This window comes from Austrofundulus limnaeus, unplaced genomic scaffold, assembly GCF_001266775.1.
Source record: "Austrofundulus limnaeus strain Quisiro unplaced genomic scaffold, Austrofundulus_limnaeus-1.0 Scaffold482, whole genome shotgun sequence".
NCBI classification, from domain to species: domain Eukaryota; kingdom Metazoa; phylum Chordata; class Actinopteri; order Cyprinodontiformes; family Rivulidae; genus Austrofundulus; species Austrofundulus limnaeus.
Window position 1 is genome coordinate 75,378 of NW_013952884.1, and position 11,229 is coordinate 86,606.

General features: G+C 42.9%; 1 protein-coding gene across 1 annotated transcript; it reads left to right on the forward strand.

The window, feature by feature from the left end:
• The first annotated feature begins 200 nt into the window (after positions 1 to 200).
• LOC106529980 (trichohyalin) lies at positions 201 to 9,941 on the forward strand. The gene is given in 3 exon segments (XM_074559766.1): positions 201 to 276; positions 492 to 1,316; positions 4,111 to 9,941. Coding segments are annotated over 3 exon segments (6,573 nt in total). The 5' UTR covers positions 201 to 227; the 3' UTR covers positions 9,810 to 9,941.
• The last annotated feature ends 1,288 nt before the right edge of the window (positions 9,942 to 11,229 follow it).

The window sequence follows — 11,229 nt, forward strand, 5'->3', positions numbered from 1 at the left end:
CGTGTTGAATGAGAGCTCAGAAAACCACACGTGGGTCACGTGATATCAAGCCTGCGACCTTACTTGTTCCTTTTGTGCAGCAAAAGAGTTGTTCAGATCACTTTTCATCACCACAGTGCATTGGTTCTTATGTCACAATGATGACTATTAAAGACCTCTTCCTTTAAAATACACAAACTAACCAAAAAGAGGAAGAGGAAGAATACAAAAACGCGGACAGAGAAGCGATGGACTCAACAGAAGAGAACTGTAGTGCAGCCACAGACACAAACGGTGGTGAGTTCAGTGCTGCTTTTCTGAAAACTTTGTTTAGTTTAGGTGTTACATTTCTGATCCAACCTGGAGTTTAATAGCTGAATATTTAAACATTATTTGCAAAGACTATTTGTTATGTAGCTGTTGAGTAATATGACAAAAAGGAGAATTTTAAGTGTAATTTACAGACTATATATCTGACGATTGTTGTATTTTTTTTTGTGTTTGTCATTCAGCTTATCCGGTACGATGCACTGAGGAAGTACTTCTRCCTTTCTTCTCAGATGACAGTCAGCAGGCCGCCATGAACTTCCAACACTCACTTGCCTCCCCTGGCGCTTCGCCTGTGGTCCCAGAACTTAGACTGGTCCTCCTGGGCAGAAAAGGAACCGGGAAGAGCGCCGCAGGCAACACCATCCTGGGAGGAGTCGGTGGGTTTGAGAGCGGTAAACCCACGGAGGAGTGCGTGAAACGGCGAGCTGACGTTGCCGGGAGAAAAGTCACGGTCGTGGACACACCTGGGTGGGAGTGGTACTACCCGCTGAACCGCACTGCCGACTGGGTGAGGAGGGAAACCTTACGYAGCATGTCCCTTTGTCCTCCGGGGCCTCATGCTGTGCTGCTGGTGGTACGGTCCTGTGCTTCCATTACAAATATCTACATCAAGGAGATTGAGGAGCACCTGGAGCCACTGGGGAAAGATGTGTGGGAACACGTCTTGGTGCTTTTCACCAGGGGGGACGAACTGGGCCTGATGAGCATGGAACAGCGAATCCTGACGAGTGGCTCGGGGCTCCAAGGACTCCTCCAGAAGTGTGCCAACAGATACCATGTTGTGAACAACCACAACAAAGGTGACGGGACACAAGTTAGAGAGCTGATCCGGAAGCTGGAGGCGATGGTGGAGAGGAAGAAGAATGGGAAGAGTCACCTGGAGCTGGATCACAGCGTTCTGTCGGGTCTGGAGGCAGAAGGAAAGAGGAGAGCGAGAGAAAGGAGGAAGAAACAAAGGCAGATGGAGGCGCAGGTGCAAAGAGGAACCATCAAAGCTGCTCTCATGAGTGAGTCCTTCATGTTCTTTAATTTATAAACACCAACTTCACAAGTGGTTTCAAGTACCTGAAAACGTTTGATTTTCATAATAAGGCTCAGAAAAACATAGGGAAGACTCCTGCAGAGGAAAACACGCCGTTTTATCAACATCTTATAAATGAATTAAATGAACGACACTTAAAAGACATTTGAAAACCTTGTTTTTTAGTCTGAACAGTTTGATGTCGTTGAGTTTCTGTAAACTATTAGATTTGTAGGCTTGAGTTGTATTTTTAGATTTTGACCTGAAAAAAACATCTTCAATCAAACAGCTTTACAACTACGAGACCAAACTACTTCCTGATCTTCTATTGAATGAGTAAATCATTCAAGTCATACAGCAAAAATACCAGTGTTAATTTAACACTCACAGTGTTAATTTCAACACCAACAACGTGTCTATGTGTCCACACTCGCTGGTGTTAAAATAACATTTGTGAAAGTGTTAAATTTTAACACTCATTTTTTAATTTAACACCAACCAGTGTTTAATATTCAACAATATTGGGTGTCACATTAACATAAAAATTGTGTTAGTGTTAAAATATAGTGTTAAAAGTAACACTAGCCAGTGTTTAATATTCAACAATACTGTGGGTGACATTAARYTTTCAACAGTGTTAAAATAAAGTGTTAAAAGTAACACCAARYTATTATTATTAACAAAGGAAATCATGGTGTTAAAAAGGTTAACAGACACCACAAGGTGTCATTACTCCAAATATTTGAGAGTGTAAATTTAACACTCTGAGTTAATATCAAACMCTTTGTAACTTTGCATTAACACTGCTCAGTAGTTAGTAGAAAAGTTTAATGGAGTCACCCTTCACACAACAGGAAGTACCTCTCACTSAAGGTGTTGATTTTTGGCCAATAACATGAACTTAAATTTGAWCAACTTGATAAAACTGAACAAGAAAACTAACCAGAACAACTAATTTTTACTCATGAATGTCTTTCATAGTCATAAACATGCAAAAACATCATTTCTGCAAGATTTCTCAGCAAGGAATGCTGGGTAAATACTGGTCTGTCTGACATGAGGTGGAAGAGGGCGGGGCTTTTCTGAAWACTTCTTTCAACACTGTARGATGTTATATAACAACACTGTTAAGTGTTATATAAGACTTAACAGTGGGCGGAGCTTATTTAACACMGTCCAGTGTTGAGACAACAGAACTGTAAATTAACGCCAACACTGGGTGTCAGTTTACACAGACAGTGTTAAAATAACACTAGGTTGTGTTAAATCAACACCCAAAAGTTTAGCACTGAAATTTTAACACTCCTGTTTTTGCTGTGGTGCTGAGGTGGATTGTCTTTACCCTAAACCTCCAGAAACAAACCATGCTGATTTCATTTTTACAACAATTTCAGTTAATGCGTCCATAAATAACAGTTACGAATTACCTAACCCCACGTACACAAGTATTTCAGCTCAGTTGTTGGTGGACACACAAACAGAGCTAATACTGTGGACATAGCCAGCACCAACAAAGGTAGAAACAAACATTATGGCCCAAAAAACAAGCGTTATTTTTAAACTCTATAATTTGTGCTAATTGGATCTGGCTTCTGAACCCCTCACTCAGCTCTTGATCATAGTGTTTCTTTAGTGAAGCGCACACTCACGTCTTTGGAGCTTTGTTAACCACACTAGAGAAACTCTGCAGTTTCATATTAAAAGTGTTAATAATGTGAGATGGCAATATTTTTAACACGTTTTAACATAAGCTAATGTTGTATTTTTTATTTGTATTTTTGTTTTTGTGAATCATATCTAACCCATTTTGTGAGGTTTGAAACATGTTTTATGTCTTGTAAAAAACAATTATATTGTAGGGGAAGACAATGGTCATCACTTATGACACCTGAGTTATTAAGCAGGGAATTTATATGTTGTTATTCTATTAGATGGATTGACTGGTTGGGCTGACCAAACAGATCAGTGTGGGGGGGTGTAGGGCGTTATGAGGGGTTGGGAATTCATTCTTTGATTATGTCAGACAAACACAGTTCAAGCTTAGATCATAGGGTTAATTATCTAAAGTGAGAGATAAAGTAGGGGATCATCTGCATATCAGTGAAACAAAAAGTAACCCAAGTGACAAAGTCTGCAGATAGATCAAARAAGACTTCAGGGCTGTACTACATCTCTATTTGCCTTTAGAGCTTCTGTTACAGAGTATAAAAAGTTCCTAKTAAATGCACGACCTTCTTAATAACAAAAGTGATTTTGAACATTAAGGTTGTTTAGTGAAAGAAAGTGTGATTTCTCTTTGAAAACCATCATTTCAACTTGTTCCTGCTCTTTCCACAAAACCCCACAGGTTTAAATTTTCTTAAAAAGAAAACAACAGAGGCCAAAGTGGTAATACATGTTTGTGTATATTTGAAACAATGATTGTGACTAAAATGCTGATTTAAGGTGACAAAGTCAGATCCAATAATATAGAAAGTGTTACAAAAGTTCTCCTCATTCATTTTTAAAACAAACTAGTAATTTCATGACAACTTGAAAAAGGCAGCTTTTATTAATGATTACACAAAAACTAGCAACCTTGTAACTTTTCCAAGGCTGTTGTTCTTCTGTGGTTACATCCAACACATTTTATATGAGCAGCCAAAAGAACTTTGAAAGACAATGAAGACATGAACATTTTGTTTTGGCCCTAATCACCCTGAAAAGTCAATAAATATAACTTTGTCYTCCCTACTTTGTTGCTATACAATAAAAACACACTAATTTGTTTCTCCCACCAGGTGACGGACCTCAAGGTTCTGAGCTCGATGCCCACCAGTCATTCTCTAAAGCTTCTCGACGGCTTCCTGAAGTCAGACTGGCTCTCCTGGGTGAGCGAGAAACTGGAAAGAGTTCTGCTGGGAACATCATCTTGGGAAAGGCCGGCTTCTTCGTCTCAGGAGCAGTAACAGAGGAATGCATCCGTCAGCAGGCGGAGGTGGCCATGAGACTGGTGACTGTGGTGGACACACCGGGCTGGGAGGCAGGAGTGGCTGGAGCCACGCCGGAGAGGGTCAAAAGGGAAATCATGTGTAGCGTGGCATTGTGTCCACCCGGGCCTCATGCCGTGCTGTTGACTTTGAGGGTGGACACTCTGGTGAGGGCAGGACATGTGAAGGAACACCTGGAACTTCTGGGAGAGGGCGTCTGGAGGCACACCATCTTACTCTTCACCCACGGGGATCAGCTCCGAGAGGGGGTGGACATCGAGCAGCACATCCAGAGCGGAGGCAGGGACCTGCAGGGGCTGCTGGAGAAATGCAGGGGGAGGTACCACGTGATCGGCAGCAGAGACGCAGGAGGAAAGGTGACAGAGCTCTTGGAGAAAGTTGAAAAGATGGCGATGATGAACAGGTGCGAAGCATTCTCCAGTCTGGTTCAAGACGTCAGGGATCTAAGCCAACAGAGGAACGAAAAGTTCAACCAGCGGCTGAAGGAGATTGGAGATAAGATGCTTCGTCAGGAGACGGAGCTGAAGAAAATGAGAGAGAGGGAGGTCAAGAGCATCAGGTGGTTCTTTGAAAGAAAGAAGAAGGTGAAACCTTTGTCACCTGGGAAAGCCGACATTCKCAGAGAGGAAGAGGAGGATGAAGACAGGAGAGCGGGCGAAACAAAGAACGATATGGGCGAGCTGGAGGAGAGGATGAGGTGGCTGACAGAGGACAGAGAGAGGGAGATTCAGGATTTAAGTCTAGAAAACGAGAGGATCCACATCGCACTGAACCAAAGTCGACAAGAGAAGTACGAGGCGGAGCTGAAACTGGAGCAGAAGGAGAGGGAGATTGAGGAGCTGCAAGAAAGAACCGAGGAGCAGCAGCTGAAGCTTCTGGATCTGGAACGTTCCTATGTGGAGACCCAACAAGAGAAGAAACGAAGGGAGAATGRCATGAGGGAACAAAAACAAGAATGGAGAAAAGAACTGGAGAAGAAGGAACAAACTATAGAYATGCTCAGGAAAGAGAAAGAGGAGTGGGCTGAAAAGTTTCAATGTCTGAATGTAAAAATGGAACAAACTAAAATACACTATGTGGACAGCATCGTCAGAAAAGAGCAAGAAAAAAATGAGGAGATGGAGGAGAGGGAGGGAAAACTGAAACGAGAGATGGAAATAAAGCTGCTCGAAAAGGAAAAACAGCTGGAAGGGCTGAGTAAGAAAGCTGCAGAGGAAAAACAGGCAGCTCTCGAAAACATTACACAACAGGAAAAAAACACGGAGAACAAACTCGATGAGCTAAAACTGCAGCATCAAARCGAACTGGAAAGGAAAGCTCGAGAGAAAGAAACAGAAATAAAAAACATAAAAACGCAGCATCAAAAAGAGATGTCCAGAAAAATATCTGAGCTGGAAAAGATTACGGAGGCAATGAAAGTTCAGCAACGAGAAGCTGAGAAGATGCTAAAAGAAAACGCTGACCGTATAAAAGAGCTCAAACAAAATCATGACCAGAAAATAAAGAATATCAAGCGAGAACAAGAAAAACAGGTTGCTGAATTAAAAGAACAGTTTGCAAGASAAAACGATGAACAAATACAAGCAAAACACAGAGAAGTTGAAAAATTAAAACAGACATTTTTAACTCAAATGGAAGCTAAAATGCTGGAAAATGTAAAAGACAAAGAGACAATCCATCTTAATCACAGGAAAGACATGGAAGAACAAAAACAGGAGAACGAAAACTTAGTGGAGGCCTTGAAACGGAAGCACCGGGAAGAAATGGACATAAAAATATCTGAGATGGAAAAATCCATGAAAGTACAGCAACAAGCCGCTGAGAAGACGCTGAAAGAAAAAGCTGACGATGTAAAACGGCTCAATCAGCGGCACAATGAAGAAGTAAAGAACATGCAGCGAGAACAACAAAAGCACATTGAGGAACTAAAGGAGCAGTTTGCAAGAAAGCATGCTGAACAAATGCAAGCTAAAAACAAAGAAGTGGAGGAATTAAAACTGACTCATCTTGCTCAAATGGAAGCGAAAATATGGGAAAAAGAAAAAGACAAAGAAACAACTCAACTAAACTATCAAAAAGACATGGAGCAGCGCAATCAAGAGACAGAAAAAGTATTGGAGGCCTTAAAGCTGAAGAATCAGGAAGAGATGGTATCAAAAATAGATGAAATGACAGAACTGATGGAGGCACTAAAAGCTGACCACCAGAGGGAAGTCGATCAATCAGTCCAACAAAAGGAAGAGGATACTGAAAGGTTCAAACACGAGTACACGGAAAAGCTAAACGTCTTGGAGCAAAGGAGACAAAAAGAAACTGAAGACCTGAAACAGCAACTTGTCAGTGAAACAGAAAAACGACAGGAAAGAGAAAAACAGATGAAAGACCTACAACAGAAACTCTCTGCAGAAAATAAAGAAATCAAGCTGGAGCAAGAGAACATGATGCAAGAGCTGCAACAGAAGGATAAAGTGACCGAGGATTTAAGATGTCAGCTGAAGAACGAAACTGAAAACAGGCGGCGAGAGAAAGAAGGGCACAAGAAAGAGATGGAGGAGATGGAGAAAGAGATTGAAGAGATGAGGGCCGATCTCTATGAAATGAAGGGAAAAGAAACCAACCTYTTATACGAGATCAGAGCAATGGACGAACAAGTGAGGAAAAAACAACAAGAAATTGAGGACATGAACTTAAAGATTGAGGAAATGAAGAAGGAGCTGCAAGAGAAGGAAGTGAAAGCACTTCTTTATCTGGGTCACAACAAAGAAACGGAGCAAAAACTGGAGGAGGAAGAACTGAAAACCGAAATGATGAAGGAAAAACTGAAAGAACTCGAGCAGCAGCTGCTGCAGACGAGAGAGGAAAGAGAGCAAGTCGACTTTAACTACAAGAAGCAGATGCAGCAGTTGGTAGAAGAAAACAGCAGCACAATAGAAAAGTTAAACGAGCAGCTAAAAGACATTGAAGAGATTCTGCAGAGGAAAGACGAAGAGCGAGGGGTGATTATTCTGAACCAAAAGAAAGAGGCCGAGCAGCGACTGCAGGACATGGAGAGAAAGATGGAGGAGACGAGACAACGGCTTCTGAAGGAAAAGGAAACAGAGGTCGAAAGTGTTAAACAGCAGGCTGACRACAGAGAAACAAGATGGAAGGAGGAGATGAGGAAAAGGGGGGAGAAAGAAACACACGAGATGAACAAACTTTTAGCAATCATAGATGAGAAAACAAAAGAAATAACAGAACTGCGACGCCTTCTCGCACAGAGAGAAATCGAGGTCGACGAGGCAGAAAGACGGTGTGCGAACTACGCAAAAGACATCGAAGAGCTGAACGAGAGCAACGAAAAGGCAAAGCAAAGTTCTGCAGAGCGAGAGAGGAAGACTGCGGCCGAAATGACACAAAAACTTCYAGGGAGAGAAGAAGAGCTGGACCGTCTGCAGCAAAAGGACAAAGAAAACGAGKAAGAGATCGTCCAGCTGAGGCTGATCATCGAGCAAACCAAGTCGGAGCTGAAAGAGCTCACCCAGAAAATGGAGAAGGAAATGACCAGCATGATCCAGGAGTARGAAAAGGAAATCGAAACTAGAGAGGCGACCATCGAAGACAAAGACCGCCATGTYAGCCGCTTGGAAGAAGAAAGCCGAGCTGCGATAGAGAAATACGAGGAAAGTCAAAKGAGAGTGGAAGAACTGCAGGAGCAAAACGAGAAGATGAGGAAAGAGGTTGACAACTTTAGAATCAGGTGTGAGGAGCTGAGGCAGGAGAGCCAGGAAGAAGTTAAMGAACATCTACAGCAATGTGAAGAGCAACTACTGAGCACAAAAGCTGTTGTTCGAGACAGAGATGTGGAGTTAAGATCCTTGAAAGAGGCCAACAAGGAACTACAAGCGGAGGTAGAAAGGCTTAAAGTTGGGGAAGAACTGGCCAAGACTCACATGGCTGAGCTTAAAGAACATTTTAATGAGCAGCTGATGGAGAAACAAAACAAAAATAATGAGGAATTATTTAAAAAAGAAAAACTGTTTGAGGAAAAACACCAAACTCTGAGCAGAAAAGAAGGTGAACTGAACCAAAGAAGAAGTGAGATGGAAGCAAAAGAAAAATACCTTGTTGAAGCAGAAGGAAAGCTGGAGAGCAAAGAACAAGAGCTTCATGAGCTACAATCGAACTTAGAGCAAAAACAGAAAGAGCTAGAGGACAAGGACAAACTGAAGGAAGATTTGGACAACAGAAAGCAGAACCTCGAGAAAAAGGAAAAGGAGCTTGATGCCATATTTCAAGTTCTGGAGGGCAAACAGAAGGAGCTGAGCTCTCATGGCCAGAATCTCCAGAAGAAGGTCAGAGGATTGAAGGATCAAGGCAGAGAGCTGAAGGACAGAGCGTGCTACTTGAAAAACGAGGAGCAGGAGCTGCTCAGCCTCAAGTCAGAGCTCCTGATGCAAAACGAGCACGTCAGCTGCACGACGCAGCAGCTGGACGAGATGCGCCGAGAGATGTCTTCGCTCAAGGAGGAGCTGCGCACCAAGGAGCAAAAACTCAAGGAGTCGCTCAAAAAKCTGAACAAGTGGGAGCAGGATCTTAAAAGGCGGGAGGAAGAGTTTAACAAAAGGGAGCAGAACCCTGCGGCTCGCTATACGGTGGACCACAAGGAGGTGTTCTATCAGCCGGCTGCAGTGGGGAACTCAGACAARAACAAGGCTTTGATTTACCAAGAGGTCAGTGAGAGGAGGGTCAAAGAGTCAAACAGAGACGAGGGCACAAAAGACAAGGAGAATCAAAGGATGAAAACAGGTTTACCAGGTTCAGAAAGTGTGAACTGCAACCCTAAAGTACTTGAAGAAGCAAATCAGGCTGYAGGAAACCTTGAGCTGACAGAAAGAGCAATCATCAGCAACGTCCGACCGATGCTTCAGAGGCCTGAAACATCGAACAACAACGGGTCAGATTTGAGGGTGATGATGTTGGGAGAGACCTGGTCTTCTCGTTCCCCGGCTGGAGTCACCATCTTAGGTGTAGAAGCTTCCAAAAGCAACGAATCCAGCTTCAGGTCTTGGGGAGGTCAAGTAGCTGGGCGGRGTCTCATCATCGCCGAACCCCTCGGACTGAGGTGGCGAGACGGTCCCGACCCGACGGACGCACCGCWGCAGAGGAAGGCCATCCTGGACGGTGTATCCTGGTTCGGATCGGGCGCCGACGTCGTCCTGCTGCTCGTCCCCGCCTTCCTGACCTGCACGAAGAAGTACCGACGGGCCGCGGAGGAGCACGCGGGCCTGCTGGGGGAGGACGTCTGGAGGCGCACGCTGGTGCTTTTCACGTGGGGGGAAACTTTGGGCGAGAGCGCCGAGCAGCACATCCTGAGGAACGGGGAGCTGATGGGGCTCGTGGAGAGATGCGGGGGGAGGTACCACGTGCTGACAAGCAAAAAAGACAACATCAGGATCGAAGYACTGTTTGTGAAGATGGAGGACATTGTTGCTCTCAACAGCAGATGAGATTTTTTTAGTTTGTAAAAACTGCCTTTTAATTGTTTATAAGATACATTTCCCAAAACACAAATCTGGAGATTTTTGTAGTCTAAGGAAAAATGATGCTGGAAACAAATAAAGTTAAACCTAAAATCTTTACATCAAGTAATAAATTACCTCTCATAAACACACAGGTCTCTTTATTATTTGTGTGTAATCTTAATCTTTGACATGCTAAATAAATATATTAAAGGAAAATTTACCCCTTGGTAAAATCCAAAACGACTCAAAACTGCACTTAAGTACACYTAATCAACATCTTGCTCAGTAAATGATTCATGAAGACCCCATAAATCATTTATTGCAATAAAAAAAATTCAGTTACAAGCTGTAAATCTGCAATGAACCCTCAGCAAAACCTCATTTGACCTGAAACCATGTTTTTCCACCACTAGATGGCGACATTGCGCCAACATGGAGCCCGCTTCCTGTGGGCCAAATGGATCACAMCTGAAAGCCACAGATGGTAAAAATGATGATGGTGAAAGTATAATGAAGCCAGTCAAACACGTTTCAACAGTGTTTTACAGTTGTCTGAGTAATGGTTACTTTAAGGAGGGGTGGGGGGGGGGTTTGCACACAAAGGCCGTACTAGCAGAGGCGCGCTTCTTCTTTGACTTGAGGCATTTCAGGAGAAAACCGTCCCGCAATTATAACCCCAGGGAGCCCAGCCTCCAAGCTGAGAGGACCCCCTGCTTTGACAAGTAAATTATGACTGTTGATGAGAGGAGCGCGGGGCTCTCGCTCAAAATGCAATTTCTGACATCCAGGAGAAAAAAAAACATGAGTGGATACATACAACAACTTCCATCATCCTACCCCTCCCCCCCACACACTCCCACCTACCAGAGCCAGATCCAACAACCAAAAACCACTCGTGTGCAATCACCAGGCTAATAATTATGGAGTGTGAGTGCTGGTCTGAATCCGACATGGCAACAGTGGTTGTTTTTATTTATATATTTATTTATACCCCTCCATAATCTGTCCATTCATCACGAGCTGCCTTTAGAGGCGAGATAAGAGGGTGACCTGTCAAGATGGTATCTTTGATCGTCTCTGCAAGATGGGTCCCTTCTTCTTTTTCTTTTTTTTTCCAAGCATCTGGGAGGAAAAATTAAGAAAAGAAAAAGCTGACAAATTGCAGTGGATGTGGATGTAATTTGAATGCACTTAGCATAATGTTTTATGTCCGAGACACAAAATCAGTGTTAATACATATCTCATAGGCAACATTTTAATCTTTGCATTTATCTTTACAGACATCATTTAACCATAACAGAAGCTGATTTACATTAGATAGATAGATAGATAGATAGATAGATAGATAGATAGATAGATAGATAGATAGATAGATAGATAGATAGATAGATAGATAGATAGATAG